Consider the following 17,746-nt stretch of genomic DNA (forward strand, 5'->3'; position numbering starts at 1 on the left):
TCACTGCCCATAACTACCAAAGCCTTCCACAGATGCAATTTTTACCGTGGATCACTTTGAAGTGTGAAAATAGTGATGGAGGACTAATGAAACGAAACACTAAAAGCCCAATTTTTTTAAAACCACAAAAACGGAAAACCTTAAACTTCAATAAGTCCATTCAGATAAAACCTTTTCCACCACGACACGACCAGGCCTTATTTGGGAAACAGGTTGGAAATGATTATTTTGGGAATGACACATCAATATGCATAAATCAAAGCAATCAATGAATGGCATCGAGCCATATTTCCTCATAGCTTATGCTGCTTCTGTACGGTATGCTTGAGAACCTATCTCTCAACCGATTCCACAGCATTATCCTTTCCAGCAAAGCCCAGTCCTTGGATGGCAGTGTACCTGATTTGTGTAAGAGAGCAAGGCCTGAACATAACCGTCCATCAACAGGTGCCTATCCATCCTTGATAAGGAAGGTGCTTAGGGACTTGAGCTCTAAATTCTTTGTTATGGAGTGGGAGCCCAAGAAGAATCCAGGGCTCCTAAATCCTGTGTAACATTTTTTGGCAGTTGGTGAAGACTGAGAATGTAAGTTGGAAAATGAGAAAATAGATAAATCTTGTGAGATAATGCAACACACAGAAGGCTGTGACATAACCAGAGGGGGCAGTGGACCACATCCACTCACAACCATGAGGCCTGGGCATTGTTATGGAGAACATTGCAGGGTGGGCTGCCTCTGTTGACTAAAATATGGGTCGCTGGGCTGGATAAATTTACGGTTGAAAAAAAATTATCTTGGAAAATTTCTTCCTCCATTCCCCTGAAATATCAAAAGTTTGCCTCTGACACTTCATTATAATCACTGAGCAGTGGTTGCCTGTGCTAGTTTTAATGGAGACCCAGTCTGCAATTGCAAAACCCTCCCCTTGCCCTAAGTGAGATTTCAAAAATGATAAAATGGATTGCCCCACCTACAGCCCCCCACACCTCGGTAAACAAATAAGAGGTTTGCATACAGTTTATCATCTATCTATAATAACATGAGATGCAAAATGTCAGGATTTAGTTCACTGTAGTTACCAGTACTTCAGGAATGGGAGGCACTTGCCATTAACTGTGAAAAACAATCAGACTTGATATGTGGCGACATTGGGGACCTGACGACTACAAGGTCATAGTATCTTCCTTTGCAGGCCTGATCAGGAAAAAGTGCCATACACGGTACGTAATCCTGCACACAAGCCTAGGGCACTTGCCTGAAAAATTTAAATGTTTTTGAAGTAAATGCTTTAATATTGTCCTTACTAAATTTGACTTTCAGGACGTTATCACTTCTGATGGCTAGTAAACCACGAGGGAAAATTAATGAGGTGTGGATATGGAACTCATACCCTTGATCAGTTGAGCATACAAATATAGTCTATAGGAAACATTTGCTCAATTGCACGTTACTAGGCGTGTATCATAAATCAGGCATATTATCTTACCTCAGTGACTTGGGATCAATGGATCAACATGCTCCATCTTGCAGACACCTCTTGACTGGTTGTTTTGTTTACACCACAAACATGACGGAATATTCCGCCTTTCCTTTCATGGAGTGGATGACGACATTTCCACTCAACGCTCACATCAGATACGGAGACTTTCCGCATTTGCAGATGGCATCGTATATTCTATGTACACTGACGAAGACGCACTGTAGGCTTCCTGAGGATATGACTAGTAGCAGCGACAAACCTACCTAACACTGCATTCGATAGATTTGCATGCAGTGCTCATCGCATTGCGAGCCTTCAAGCCGCACTGACCAGCTATGTGATAGCGCCCTCTTTTGATACTGTTTACGGGTGATTGTGTCTGCAGTGCAACCTGAGTGGGCGGCAACCTGACGGTACACTCCAACACCTATTGATATACATGTATTTACACCAAAGGTTTTATGTGAGGTCTGCAAAAGTAGGTTTTTGCCAGGTCATAACAACAATCTACTAAAAAATGTGAATTAAAAGGAAGCAACTGCCTTCAGAACTGTCTAAATTAGGGTGATCTCAAATTGAAGATTTTTTTTCCTTTTTGTTGACCATTCGAAAACAAAAGAGGGAAGAGCTGACAAAGATTTTATTTTTTATAATTGTAGATGTATACCTAAACCATATTTTAGCCAAGTTTTGTTACCATCAGCCCTGCACTAATTCAGTTATGGCCTGACAAGTAAATGACTCTTTCTCCACAGAGCTGACACGTTTTTCTAATGCCTTAGATATCTGCAATTATTGCACATCAACGATTTTTATTTCATCGTATAGAGGAGAATCAGCTCTTTCTTTTGACGTATAATTTGATAATAAGCGATAAAATTTAAGGGTACAAATGTGGCTGTAAATACACGCTAAATATGCCTTAAAATAACTCGGAGTCCCAGAACAGTACCCTTTTTGCTGAAAATTACCGATGCCCCGCACTCGGCCACTGTAGTATTACAGATCGAGTTACTCCATCTGGTGATATTGTGCTGGGTGGGGATCGAATAGCCAAGATTTGAACTCAAAGTGCTGACCCCCACCTTGTCAAATTTTTAAGATTTTGCATGGTCGTCTCATGAACTGACACTTAAATGGTTGCTGATTTGCTGGTTTTCTAAGCTTACTTCATTTCCATAGAGGAAAGACCATGCTTTACTGCTTTTCCCTGCATTATTGCATTGTGTAGGTAATCCTTGACAAATATATTTGCCAAAGTCTTAATTAAAATCAAGGGTTGATGATATTTTTATGGTTCGCCACAAAGTTGAGGGTTTTCTTAAGAGGTTGTGGAGATTTCCCTCTATCAAAAATACACGCTCTGTCAACTCTATACTGACCTTGAATTATTTAGAAGCGAACTAATCAGCTTTGGGCATTGAAGTATTTTTGATGAATGTCTAATTCCAGGAAATTCCCAAACAGGGGACAGGGGGCGGATCCAGGAATTTTTTCCAAGGGGGTTCAGGCCTGTCTGATTTTTACGTCTGATATATAGTTGCAGGCAGCTGGACACGAGTCTAGTCACGCATAACATTGATAATGATATACAATTAATATCCCCCTTATGCTATTACCTCTTTATTACACGTATAATTACTATAATTGTTATTTATTGTTTAATATAAATGTTTATTATTGTTTAGTATTAGAGCAGAGGAGTTGACTTCCTTCCCCTTCTGAATCCACACATTTTTTTAGTAGGGTTGGCCCGTTTTCTTGTTTTGTTTTGTTCGTTTATTTTTTTCAAAATGCAAAAGTAGTATTTTTATTACCAATTCTCAAGTACTAGTATGATTTAGAAGCTTTGAATGTTAGGGCCCGGCCTTTTTATAGCTCTGCATCCATGTTAATTCAAGAATGGCCGTTGGGGGCTTGTATTTTACAGGAATAAGTACATATAGTTATAAATTTATGGGCACTTAACGCGTGAAAAATGAAGAATGAACCAAAAGATGCCTAACTAAGATCTCTAACTTTGCATGGTGGAAGTTACATGAGACATAGGTTTGCGGGTACACCATGGAATCAATCTCTTTGGAAGAGGTGCGGTTCTTCGAAGAACTGGTGTGTGTTAACTCGACATTTCGGCCAGGATGCTCTAGCCGTCCTCAGGGGAATGTGCCGGACTCGAGTGAAGAACTGGGAAACTGGCATGAGCGCCCTACCAGGCCCCAAGAGCACCATAATATAACCTTTATAACTCAGCTCTCCACTCCAGTCCGACACACTCTCCTTACGACGGCCAAAGCATCCAGGCCGAAACGTCGAGTTAACACTCACCGGTTCTTCTAAGAACCACACCTCTTCTAAAAGAGATTGATTCCAATCAAAAAGATGCTTTTTCAGTTGCACTGTAGTTTGGATATCTGCCGGTTTTCATTTGTATGTTTGTAGAATTCTAAATTTGGTCAAATGGGTTTTTATAGGTCTTCTATACGAGGATGCATGCCCTCCTTCCTTTCTTTCGAATTCCAACCAACTCACCATGTCAAACCTCCCGTGAACGCTACCCTGCATTTCATTAAAGAAGGCGAACAAAAGTTATGATCCGTGCCGTGCTCTGAGTACAGGCAATTTTTCTTATCAGCCAAAAGTTACCGCTCAAAATATTGCCATGGTGTAAACCGAGTGGGGGATGGCATTTAGCCTTCCATTTGCTTGGCATTATATATTGTTGGCGACTAAGCTTATGCATCCCCAATGTGAACCTTGAAGTGATTTTAACTTCCGCTCGGCGTCTTCGCAAAGGTCGACCCTGTTCTCATCACGTCGCTGTCCTGAAGGCCAAGGTCTTGTTTGTAGTCCAAACAGAGCGGCATTCATCTCCACACGGCAGGATTGGCACCCATGCTGTGGAAGGAATGTGGAACACCGTGCAGTCCGCGACACTAACAACTTGGAAGTGTTTGGGCTTGCCCTGGGCCTATTGTGTTTCTGTAGAATTTGACAAGAACATGTTACACGCATAAAAACAGCAACAAGGGACTGGCAGAGTTCAAGGCTTTCTGGCTCTGCTGATGTATTTCAGTAGCAACGAAACTTTGTACAGGTCGGCACAAATCACACACACCTTTTTCAGTCAGGAGTTGCTATTCAAAATAACATTACAAGCTGCGGTAGTTGTTGAAGAAGGGGTAAATTCGCCATAATTATCGTGAATACTCTAAAGTGATAAAATGATGCATTTCCCAAGAAGAAAAATCCTTCATTTCAGCTTATATCTACTTGCTAAAACATACTACCTACTAGATGCTAAGGACGTATCTGTTGCTAAAAGTGGCAGTGTAGTCAGATCTGGTAAAATTCTGCAGGTGATTGCATTGATTAATGCAGTCAACCATTTTACACTGAGAACTCTGAAGTCAGCTTCTTTCCCTAGTCCTGACAGCATGGCTTGTGTTTCATGGTTGTTTAGTAACAAGCATCTACTTAGTGCAATATTACCATCCTGACCAGAACTTTCTTCAGTTCAAAATTACATCAAATAACTACAATAAAAACACATGTAGTTCTGAATCAAGTAATTCAGTTTGTCAAAGATACTATAACGCTGCATCACACAAGCCCAAACAAAACAACACCGGAGAAATGTTGAAAATATATTGCAATCTTTTAGCTCACCATACACTTTGAGCTTCCCGTCAAGAAAAGAATAGATTCATTGAAGTAAAGCCACAAAATGAAAATTTCTCCAATGATTAACTCAAGCTGCCGCCTTAGTTCTAAACCATAATTACATTCCAATTTGCGCTTACATCGTGCGTAATACAAACGTACTAACTTCACTGAACGCACATATTGAGTGAATGAGCAAAACGTATTGTAGCAGATTCGCTACAATGGACACGAAACCCGATTTTTTACGGCTTAACGGAGCTGCACTACGAACGTCTATAAAAAGGGTTAATCTGTCACTTTTGATTTTGCCAACAATTGTCTCTATCGCTTTAGTCACTTCGAGTGGAACTGACCAGATTTTTCAAGAGTCTGTCCTAGAACGTAGGTTTTGGATATTTTAACAGGTACAATATAAATAATTATTGCTTGGAGTGACACTTGCTCCAGTTTTAGGAACGTTTTTATTAGCACTGCTTTTTTCTCTTTCACAGCTTATCTAAATCTCATACCTGCTGTCAACTATTTTCCTACAACAGAAACGCGCACGCTTTGATTTCATAGCGTGCGACGCAAGTTACAACTTAAACCTCTCGTCATGACAATGACGTCACACTTCATCACCCTACGTTGTGCAGACTTTATAACTACATTCAGAGTTCTAAAAGGTGTTAACTTAAAAAATTAACAACCATCGAAGTTATTTATCTGTTATTAAATGGACATGTTAAGTCAGAGTTGCTTTTGTACAGTTATGTAGATCGTCATTTTCTGACTTCAGAAGAGATTTTAAGAGCTTCAACAAAACTGAAAGGGCGGACACCCTGTTTCTTACACGTTTTTATTATTATCAAGCTATAGCGTGAGAACTATTTCATGGAATAATCGTTTTCAACAGTGATTTGTTGTGCAGCTAAACCAGAGTTTCAGCTACAACCGGCAAGTGTTCTACATCCTCCTGGCTGTGCAACGAGCTTAGACCTGTATCCGAACTGGAATCGTTATCAATTCCTGTTCGAGTTTGAAGCTTTGGGGTTTCGTCTGGACTCAAACATATACCACTGTCGTGTCCATCGTCTGGTTTCAATTCTCCTCTATCATTGGTGTCGCATTCTTCGGTTGAAGCCGAATGAGTTTGACTATTCGGCTCGGCACCAATTTCGGTATCGACAGCATCTGGCGAGTCCAATAGCGAGTTTCGTTCTAAACGTGTCAACTCCGTCACTAAGATATCCAGCCAGTGGCACTTATCGTTATACAGACTCTCGGCAGAGGCTAGCCTGTTTTGCATGGTCGTGATTTCAGATTTCTGCGCAATACAAACATCTGTGTACCATTCCAGCTGAGCTCGTACCAGACCAACTTCCCGCTGGTGGTCTGCCAGATATTTCTCGTCGTCAGTTTTCAAGGGAGCTTCTTCGGGATTTGTCAACTTATCTTTCGTCATCGCCAGAATCTGTGTCTTGTCATTTTCTATTGCTGTTGGATTCTCCATGTGTAGTAAGCGAGCTCGTTCAATCGTTTCTGTCAACTTCGAAATGGTTCCTCGCTTTGTTGTAAGCTGGGACTCAACATCTAATAGCTTTTCGTATAATGAGATGTACGCTTCCAAATCGGAACAGCCATTGGTTACCAGTTCGCATAAAGTATCATCCGTGTCATCTGACTGGCTGTTATCTCCTACCAGTCTGGATAAATACGCGTCCTGTACATAGTTCTTACCTTTCTCTTCCACCCTAAGCAAGTGGGCCTTGGTCTCGTAGAATTCGATTTCCATGTCAATTTCCTGAATCATTTCAAATAGTTCCTGTAACCGCTTACTCTGTTTCACAACAGTTTGGACGAGTGACTCCAAATCCTGCACCGGCACACTCTGATTACGCTCACTTGATTCTGAATTTCGACTTTTGTCCTTGTGTCGAGTACTACAGGACTCGGAACCTTTTCGATGCGAATTTGTCTTGTCCTTAACTCGGAGAGGTCTCACTGTGCTTTTCCTGACCTTTTTGTCGTTGTTGTCAACGTGGATCGGCATTTTCCCCGATGGGTGACCTGTAGCGGATTTCCTTATGCCCTGTCCGATCAGTTCGTCCCCGATCTCTTCCGGATGTGGCTCCCCTGAAGTGGATCTCTTCAGGGTAAAGCGGACGTTCTTCTGCTCGTCGCCCCAAGCCTTCCACAGCTTGTACAACCTGGTTCTCGGGCTCAGAACCCTCTCGCAACCTCGCCACCGTTCAAAGAGAGAGAAGCAGTGGCTGTAACTTGGCAGGACTTCCTCGGTCTTTAGATGGTTTCGGAGGAGCAGAGTGACCACGTCCCGGCAGGTTGTCGAGCGGCCCACCCCCGTGATGCGCTTCTCTCGGCCGTTAACCCAAACAGTGATTTCAGCCATTTTTGACATTTAGGGCGCTGTGGTCGTCTATGTGCATGCTCGGTAGAAGTTCTAGCAAAGATGAAAGAAAAAAGAAACATGAGACTGGGTGTTTCTTTTAACTTATTGCAGCATACTCATCTTGCAACATGTTCTGTTAAGGACCACTGGTAGTCGATTATGAACCCTGCCTCCCTGCCGTGCTTTGCAATACCTGTGACTATTGACAGAACTAATGACGAGACCAGCCTATGGGCTAGTGTCGCACTGCCGTATAACAGATTAAACCACTCCAAACATCGTGCATCAATGGGCTAGCCCAAGGGAGTGAGGCGACATAGGCATCGCTCAAAGCCTGCTTTTTTCCTCACCCCCTTTCTGAGTTGGCAGAGGCTCTCACACAAACAGCTAGCTCTGCAAGGTTTAAAGCTATAACTGAACCAAGAAAAAAATGGAGTGTTATGTTCCCTTTGGAACATGCATCGTTGCGTTTGTGAAGACTGTGCCATATGGGGAAAGCCCAAGAACATGTAAAATGAAGCTATTTTGTCATCTTCCCAAACCTTGTGCGAAATTGCTCGAGTTTTGGACTTGCATGAGTTTGAACCAGTCCCTTACACACACTGGTGTATAATGTGGATCATTTCTAACGGGGTCCACCTCTCTAACGGTTACTAATACTATCATTGGATCGAAATCAACTCCTTGGAAAATGCAAACGACTTCCAGGTCTCATGAACCAATCACTGACCACTAAAAAAACCCACCGTGTTGCAACCTATACTGACCGGGTAAGTCCAAACGTTTGTCCACACAGGTTGCCAGTTGTTACAGGGTTCAAAGAATCGATATTGATTTGAGCACACGGCAGTTTGCCCGTTACAAAAAGGGATCTCTGAATGGTTTATCCCACCGCAAAAGAATAAAAAATAAAAAAAAAAATCAGAGTCACGGCAAGGAACTATCAATAGCTGGGTGGTCACGACATCTTTGGAGCGAACTCCTCTACTCTTATCTCAGGACTACTTGTTAATAAAAGTCCCGATCTGGGACAAAATCCTTGATTGGCGAAGGTGTGCAAGCACTTTGAGTTTTCGAGTTGAAATGGAGGTTATCATTCGGAAATCGTGTAGTGGCTTGGCGCGAAGTGTCGTAAAGCCATATAACTGCACACTCTCGACTGAAAGTTTGGGCAAACACGCAAACATTGTTGAAGAAATTTATGGTTGGGAGTTGCGTGGGTGTCAGCAAACGGCCGATATTATATGCAAGCACTCAGGTTTATTTACAGATTAAATTGACACAGTTGGCTGTATCATTCTGTTTTATCCTGCCGCCTCACACTCAGCAACGGAGCATGGACTATCTTGTTGTGGGTAGCTGAGTTCTTGAACGTATATAATTGGATCAGATTTTAACATTCAGATATATCGTCATGGTTTATGGGTTCCTTCCAAATCGTATTATCATGGATAAAAGGCATTTGACCATGATTTTATCTGCAATTTGTGTTGCACTGATCCCAGCCCAGTTGGAAAACATTTCCTTCCTCAGACAAAGAAAATGTCCATTGATTGCTGTTTGGGTTTTGCATGTGCGGACAAAAAATTAGCATTTGTCTGACAAAGACCACTGTGCAGTGATCATACAGAAATGCACACACCAGATCGCTTTACATTGGCTTTAAACGTTTTCCTCCATTTCGGGTTGTTACAAATGATAAAACAATCTCACTGCAAGGATCATAGTTCGAGAAACAGGAGGGAAAGCTGTTTACACTTTCTCTTTTTTCCAACTGAACACTACGCTCAATTCGCGGACGACATTCGTGACAAATCGTCTCTCATGCCTTTTTCAAACTGGAAAAGTAGGTTTCATGCGTAAATATCCGGTTTTAGAAATCTGAGAGAAGTTTTATCCACGACCCACCTCTGCTCCATTCATATACATGTACTTTGGGATGTATAAAGATCCCCATTGTGGCCTCGACCGTTCATTTCAAATACAATTAGTCATGTCTGCCCAGGTGTTACCTATCTCAGCGCACTCTCCAGCAATCCCCTGCTGCTAAATTTAACGAGTTTTGCTGTGTTGTGGGGGTGTAGCTCTATGGTTGTGCCAAGAAAGATATTAGTGGCACGAGACGAAGCAAGTGGTGTTTCGTGACAAGTGAGAAAAAACGCGAAATATTTTGTGAAAACTTCTGCAACAGGAACCTTCGCTCTTCCTAAAACTTCAATACTTTCTACAGGGTGACACTCTGTAGAGAAGATTGAAAATCTGCCATGTGTTTGAGAATCTGAAATCACTTTCTTTTTTCTTCCACTCTACAAAGACACCTGTCAATATGCCAACAGGTGATACCATCATTCAGGAATAGAAGTCTCGAAGTTGCCATCAGCAGTTGAACTTTAAGCAAATTGTCTTCGTTTTGTTAGTGCAACTCCACTGATTTCTATACTGCAATGCATTGAAGTTGATAAACACTTATCGAATAATTATGATTACGAACAAGAGTTTTTTAAAGAGAAATTGCATGCGATTTCATTTGGTTCCATTTAGCTTCGCGCGGTACTGTCTCGTTAACGCCAGTCATGCCCTAGTTTATACATAAAAAGGCACATTACCGGAATTTCTGAAATCCGGATCGATATCTTTTCCTTTGTATGTATCGATTTCTTGTACACACCGCATCCATCATTTATGACTCAATTAAAATTTGATGCATGATGTCACTAGGTGACCCACCAATGTCATTTACTTCTACTGATCAAGTCATATTTGTAAACACAATCCGGATTGTCTTGTAGGTGTGTACACTATGGGTTGACTACACACACCTGTAATAGTTAACGAAGTCTATATGGAAATGGAGAGATCTTTTACTATATATACATGTAGTTGCTGTGACCCCCTCATCTCGGTTCGACATGGCAAAAATTCTGTTATAAGCCCTCATTATATTTCTACTGGCCTATTCCAGACGCAATAAGGCCAATGGCTGCGGCCGACTCACCTGAGATATCCCCGCAATATTGACTTTTGCTCTATAAATTTAGCCATTAACCTTTACCAACTAGTAAATTCCAGCGAATCATGATCATTATCATTGCCAGTGCCATTCCGAAAATTGCTCAGACAACATAAGGCATGAATGTTATCCATCAAATCAGTGGACAGAGTTGTCGATGAACGAAAAAATTGTCGTGCTATCTGCCAAAACAGACGACTCACCAATTTCCTTACCAGCAAAGTTCTGACTTTTCCCATTCATACGTTCCTCACGGTTGAAATTCCAGAGCAAAATACAGCACTGTTTGTGTGCGCGCCTATGAGCAAGTCTTTCGCAAAGCACTAGCGAAAACTTCGCATCTGGTCCTGTCAATTCCAAGCATGGTTCGTTGTCACTGATCCGCCCAGATGATCGATCCAACCATAGAGCTCTATGATCCAACACGATCAGCACACAAACGCGAAATAATACCACTCAGCAGTCAATATCCCGCCCAGTCAATAATGGTCGCTTCCACTGCACGTGACTCCAATACACGCAACCTGACTGGCCGTTAGGCTCACATGGGTCCCACTTACGCGTTATGATTGGATTACCTGTACAAGAGTCGGTTAGTGGGGTAACATGTATGTACGTGTGAACGTACTCTACACATGTGCATGTAAGTGAAAACTGGGTCCAACATAATCGGATTGGGGCGATGTATTTAAGGTTAAAGTGCTGTGAATAATGGGTGAAAATTCAACATAAGCCTTTAGATTTGTGTTCGGTGATTCCTCATCGAGGGCCAAGAATGCATCCCCGTGCTTAAGGGGCATTTGTAGGGATCCAGATTCTCAACCAAAGAAAAGAAGCTATTTCACACAAATTAGAAGGATCTGCAGGTGCGTTCAGTTAAACTGTAAACAATAGGTTAAAAGGTGTCGGACCATCTGAAAAATTTGGTGAAATGGTTGCAGTGGAGCACTTTCATTTACTGCAGATGGTGACGATGACACAGAGTACGGTAACTGACTATCCAATGGCAAGTTCCCTTTAGAGGAAAATCTTATTTCTGGATGTTTAACAAACTCGGCAAATGCCAAAATTCCACGGAATTCACACATATTTCTAATCGGGAGAACATAGCTTATTGTGAATATGTTCCTTCAATAAATTTTTACGCCGTACCCACTACGATTCCATTCATTTGAATGAAACCGTACCGAACTGTCACTGACTACTTGAGTACTTGCGTATTTAACTGTGAGAGAGCATTAACGTCAACGATTTTCTAGAAAACAGACAGGTGAAAAATGCCTCACTTTGGACTTGCTGTTAAGTTCGACCGTTGAAGCTCGTCTGACCCCCCGACCCCAGAAGGATGGCGTTCCCGTTTGGCAAGTTTTTTTTTCCAAACTCGGGCGAATGTCAATGAAGAATGAGCCCTGTCACACACGACCCCTGATGACCTCACGCCAAGAGGGGGATTGTAAAGCGAGGCGATCCATCTGAGCTCTTACAGGCGAGGTACCGTCATAGCCTAGACAGCATTCGAAAAAACAAAGAAAGTTTGTCGACACTCAATAAAACCAACGTAGCAGCAAAACCCATGACTTGAATACGCTTTGAATGTACATGTATGTCTCAAGAATAGCTTTCGCCAATTATTAGGTGCGATATCGCCGGGTGACTTTGTGGTGCAGGCAGCAACCGAACGTTTCCATACATTCAAATCATTCATTTTCAAGATTAATCAGAGCTAAAGGCAAGGTGATTGATAATGACAACATAAGAAAAACGTTGGGTCATCACACCTGTCTCTTCATAACATGGCAGTCAGTCATTAATTCACAGTCCCAGTTAAGTCACAAGTCCTTTCCTTTGGTTAAGTTAGAAATTATTTTGTCACAGGTTAAGTCAAGTCACAAATCATTCGGTTCAACAAAAGGCAAGTCAGAAGTCTGTTTGTCTGTGCACGAGTCAAGTAGCACCTTGTCCAGCTACAATAAGCAAACAGGGCCTGGTGTCAACTTAAGAGTGATGACTTTAGGACTTGAACTTGGCTCGCTTGATTATACTCTTAACTGTTTATTGTGTACGAGTACGACAGTACTCCTTCAGGCAGACAAGGCGGCGAGTCACTTTCTGCAAGTCACAGGTCAAATATTACGAAGGTCATGTAAAAAACTCGCCAAAAAATAGCGACCCGAGTCTAAATCGCATGACTCGAGTCAACAACTTTCCTTCGTGGGACCTTCAAAACACGGCCCGCATCAAACTCGATCGCTGTGGATGAACTCTACAGTTCCATCCAGACAGTGCATCGTTTTCAAGCCAAATAATCAAATATGACAATATGATGTTTTCTTCTCCTTGGTTTGAAAGGATGAACTATAATGATATCATAACATGGAATGACCTTAATACATTCGTCTCTTTAAAGTTACAATTGTAACATCGCAGGTCACTGATCGTAGGTTCTGTCCTTGTCAGAATTTAGAAGTTCCTTATACTTCATTACACCTCTTTGATTATACACGAGTGATAAATTGCCCCAGCGCAAGTCTCCCGAGTCGTTGTACTCTAGGAAACAGGGCTTGACATAATAACGAAGGCGTTATGTATACGCCTATCGCAACCATATGAGGGTTTCTTGGGGCCTTATCCAATAATACAGAGGGTGACAATGAATACAATGGCCGCCAGCGTTTACAACAATCAGTCCATTGTCGATGAATTACCCCAAGAGGCCGTCGCTTATCAACCTAACCTCGTTAGGCCAAACACGCTCGCGACCGTCACCACAGCATGTACAAACTTTTGCGGTTAAACTCTGCTTTCCTAAGATATTATCCGCGACCGTTAGGTTGGCCATTAGCCGTGAATGATATACCAATAATAGACTGCCGCATTTGCAGTGTGGGTTTTTAGTTTACTTCGCCGCTTGTAGAAGAGATAAAGCTGTTTTGAGAGGGTTTGGACAAACGATTCAAAGCAATGGTTTTACAAACAACAAGATTGACGGTTAATATATGTTTACACATTTGCCAAAATAGTAACCAGGTAACGGGATACAGGATTCAATCATGATTCAATTCACTTATAAAGTCCTGAAATAATGACGGGAAGTTTGAGAAGTGAAACTTAAACATTTAAAAAACAAGCAGAAAAGGCCCTTTTATCTTGCCAACTATCCTCAAAAAACGAGCTTCCACATCAACTCCCACAGATTACTATTGCGTGTTCTACAGTTCATAGTGAAAACAAGGTCAATTCATGTCAAAATAAATCTTTGTAGTTTCAGTCGATTCCTGAAACACCCGTTTTAAATTTAAGACGATTTACGTGAAAGTTGTCTCTCAACCCACGGCTTAAAACACTGTCATGACAACAGTGTCAGGAAATGCAAAAATAAGAGGGGATTTCCTTTTTTTAAGCAGTAATCCCCAAAGACTGCAACTAAATGCAGCCTTGAAAAGGTGTGACAAACACTTAAACAGTTAATGGGATTGGGTCTATCTTAATTCAACAGCATACAACAGCCCGCGGTAGGGGTCGTCGTTGAAAGAAAATTTTACTGTAAGCTAAAGGTGGTCAAATCTTGCACCATATCTACATGTACATGCGTAGTCTTAACACTGAGTGACATCGACAGTGGGCTACGTGCACACGCGCCCCTTCATCAGAGAACAAGAGGAGTACATGTATATAGGGGCTGGGCCAATGACTTAGTTCCCAACTTCATCAGTAACCGTGTTAGAAGGGCATGACCCGGTCTGTTTCCCCAGTGTTCATAAATCAAACGAGGACTATGGAACCAGGAACTGTGAATATCCACCAGTGGTGAGCCCATACCTGGAAACTTCACAGGCTAAAATCTTGACGACAGGTCAACTCAACCAGCAAAAACACCAAACAAAACAAAACACAAAACTTTTAATACTGAGCGCGCATAGTACCTAACGAAAACTCACATTCTAAGAAGAATTGCCTGTCGGTAAGCTCAGGTCTCGATCTCCAGACTATTACCTATGGGAATTTATATCTTATGCAAAATTGTGAGCGTCCCCTACAAAATCAAAATTCTCAGTACAGCAAGAGACTGAGAATACCGAAATGTCCAGGGCTTCACATTATTGGGGTGATGACTTAATGACAACAACTGACGTGCGGCATGTATCTGCCATTGATTGTCTGTTCAGTTCATTCAAGCACAGAGTTCTTTGGCCCAAGGATTCAAGCGCTGGATTAACTACCCAGCATTTCTTACTATGAAAGGTTAGCTGGATAACAACTAAGGACTTCAAGTATGGCATGTGACTCAGGACACCCCCGTTTAGTATGGTTGAAAACTCCTGTCTAAGGTACGCTATAAAATTTAATACAGACTCTCACAGTTTTTCGTAGTACAACTGAGACAGAAATAGTTTTCAGAAGGTGTAAATGTGGCAATGACCCGAAGCTAATCCCATCGCCGAAGTTTATCAACTACAATACCACGAACAGCGTGTTTGTTTTCTATGAGCCATTCCTTTGATGTTTTGAGAACAGTTCAGGTCTGTTTCATGACCCTCCTCTCTGAGTAACTGTTAAAGTGGCTCCGTACATTCTACGAACATGCTTCGATGTCTCATTGAAAGTAGTTCCCTTATAATGATCCGGCGAGCCTCAGTGTTCCTTGGCATGTTTCATGGCTCACTGTCTCGGTGATATTGCAACCACAGTGCGAAGCGTGTTCAGAATATCCCTCGTGCACGATATCCGCTCTCTCTTTTGACGGAGGATAAAAAAAAAAAAAAAAAAAAAAAAAAACTACGAGAACAAAAATGTAGAGAGGACGGGTGGAAGACAATCTGTAAACCTTAAAAGCGAGGAACCTACTCGACTTCCAGAGGTCCTAAGAGTAAAAACAATGGGTTCTTACCGTATCTCCTGAAGTGTAAGGACCAGCTGCATCCAAAATAACAGGTAGGCAAGTTTCCAAAGGGATTTTTAAGGAAGAATAGTGCTATCGTATCCAGTAACTGGCTTGGCTGAATACTGAAAGCACAGACGCTTCCTTGACCAGAGGTTATAACGTTGCAACTTCTGATTCTTTGGCAGTCTTTGTCGTAGACTGATACAGTTTCAGAGATTATAGACTGACAGAGTAGTCAGTGGCTCCCAGTTATTCTGGTTCTGGGAAAGATCCAATGATTGACAAGTGAACTGGCTGTCTACTTTTGAGAAAATGAAGTCGGTGAGAAGGGTATGCGAGGTCTCCCGGCAAATGGAGCGTGAAGTGACTACAAATACATGTACAGTACATGTATTGGCCGCCCGCCAGCACCACCTTACCTCACTTTTCCTTCGTCTATTGGGGGCTCTCCAAGTCATAAGTGCAAAAACTGTACAATCAATTTAGACTTTCAGCCAGTGTCAATGAAATGTTATCGGATAACGAAATAACACATTTTAATATCATGCATTCTTCCCATTCTGGAAGCCAACTTTGCCATTAAATGCAATTTTGGACTTTGCCCTTTCAGGAGGGAAATCCATGGATCCATCGACACAAATCAGAATTCAGTCAAGTGTTTGCTGCACCTTGCAAACACCGAACTCGATATACACGGTCACTCTGCCTTGCCGACTGCCTGTGATGAAATTGTACAGTAAAGTGTGTGTAAGCCAATTACCTCGATTACCACCACGTGCGCGTTTTGTGGACAGTAAAATAGGAACACAGCAAATGATACACGTTACCGAAAATGACCTCAGGGGAATGTACTGGATTATGCCAAAATCATAAAACTGGGTGTTTGACAGCCGCAAAATGATGTACGACTTTTCCAGTAGCATAAGGTCCTCGTGGACACTTTGAATGGGCTAAGGAATTTATTTCAGAGGCAAAATCTGTCAAATTAGTTCATGATATAGATTGGGATACATTGGCTAAGAGTTTGAAAGAGGCACTTTTTAGTTGACAACTGACTGGCCACTTTTCCCACACGTAAGACGGATAAAGTCAGAGGAAAGGGGAACCATGCCTGTGAGTTACTACTCAATGAATATGATGGTACATTACCATAAAGCTATTGGCCTTGGTGTTGACACTACTAGGAAAGATCTGATCCCTAAAGTAGCCTCCTTGCCGAAAAACAGCCGGCTTGTGTCTTCAGCGGCTTTTCAGCTAGAATGCAAACAAGGCCGTAATTATTGACAAGTTGGCAAAAAAATCCGGAAAAGCAGTTCTTTTAAGATCACCTCACTAATCATTCTGTACCGGACACAAGAATCCTGTTATTTTGAGACAGCATGTTTGTGGTTGGTACTTGTCCTAGCGAGGGTCAAATGGGCGTTCAGGGGTTACTTTTGGGAGGCATTTGTGGGTCAGAGGGTGAGGTCTTGAAGTGGGACTGGGGAAGGGTTCGGCAGGGTTCACTGACTGCCGTTGTCGACCCGAACAGGGGTCACTGGGAGGAAACATATTTAGTTTGAGGTTCACTGTCAGCGTGGACACGCTGTAATTTGTTTTCGTCGGGTGTATTAAAGCTACGACGACCGTTGCATTTGTTTGAAGGGAGGCTTCGGTGCATTCCCGCCAGGTTGATTAGAGCTTGTAAATTACAGGTTTGGTCCAAGGCTGCTTCCACATAACTGTAAGGGCTTGGACTATGAAAACTGACACGAGAGGGTGCGCATACTCAGAAGGTATCATATAATTAAACTCGAATTTTTCATTTGCTTGCACCGATACACTACTGGTCTGGAAATAGTGTTCTATTTTCTGGTCGGTGGGGTGGCAACCAACCACGTTTTCGGGGGAGGGGGTGTTTGGAGGCTTAATAGCATTCATCAACTAAGAACTCCAATTAAGATTGGGAGGAAGTCAATTTGGGGGGTTTGGCGGATGAACTTGAATTCGTTATTTTCATCCTTTTTCATCTCTATTTTTCGGTTATTTCTTTCACTTTTTTCTTCGTTTCTTTCTCCATTTTCCCGCCTCTTCCGCGACAGCGCCCACGGCTATTGATCTTGCAGAACAAAATTGAATTGTATTTCGGTTGCAAGGATCAGAGCAGAGGGGGGCAGGCGGGGCATTTGTATGGTGATCGGAGAAGAGAACAGAGGAACTCGTTCACAGTTTTCGATTGACATAAGCCCGCGAGAATCCCATGTTGTGGCAGGTGAGATGCGGGACTAGTCTGATGAAATGCCGACAGGGCTTGAGAAAGTCCAGCAAGGTGTGAAGTCTAA

The 17,746-nt window shown here is 42.2% G+C and overlaps 1 protein-coding gene across 9 annotated transcripts in view; it reads right to left on the reverse strand.

The window, feature by feature from the left end:
- Positions 1-4,520: 4,520 nt before the first annotated feature.
- The window catches only part of LOC110978029 (ras association domain-containing protein 9-like), a 30,094-nt gene continuing 16,868 nt past the window's right edge, over positions 4,521-17,746 (reverse strand). For 5 of the 9 annotated variants that reach the window (XM_022232660.2, XM_022232658.2, XM_087130642.1 and 2 more), the window contains one exon: positions 4,521-7,584. In XM_022232660.2, coding sequence (XP_022088352.2) covers positions 6,055-7,542 — 1,488 coding nt within the window. In that variant the 5' untranslated portion in view covers positions 7,543-7,584 and the 3' untranslated portion in view covers positions 4,521-6,054. Of the gene's footprint in view, positions 7,585-10,746; positions 11,006-11,829; positions 12,048-15,431; positions 15,742-17,746 lie in introns of those variants that run through there. The other 4 variants (XM_087130640.1, XM_022232665.2, XM_022232661.2 and 1 more) reach the window with 4 other exon arrangements.

This window comes from Acanthaster planci, linkage group LG20 (assembly GCF_054643075.1).
Source record: "Acanthaster planci isolate LZ-2023a linkage group LG20, COTS_SCS, whole genome shotgun sequence".
Classification (NCBI taxonomy): domain Eukaryota; kingdom Metazoa; phylum Echinodermata; class Asteroidea; order Valvatida; family Acanthasteridae; genus Acanthaster; species Acanthaster planci.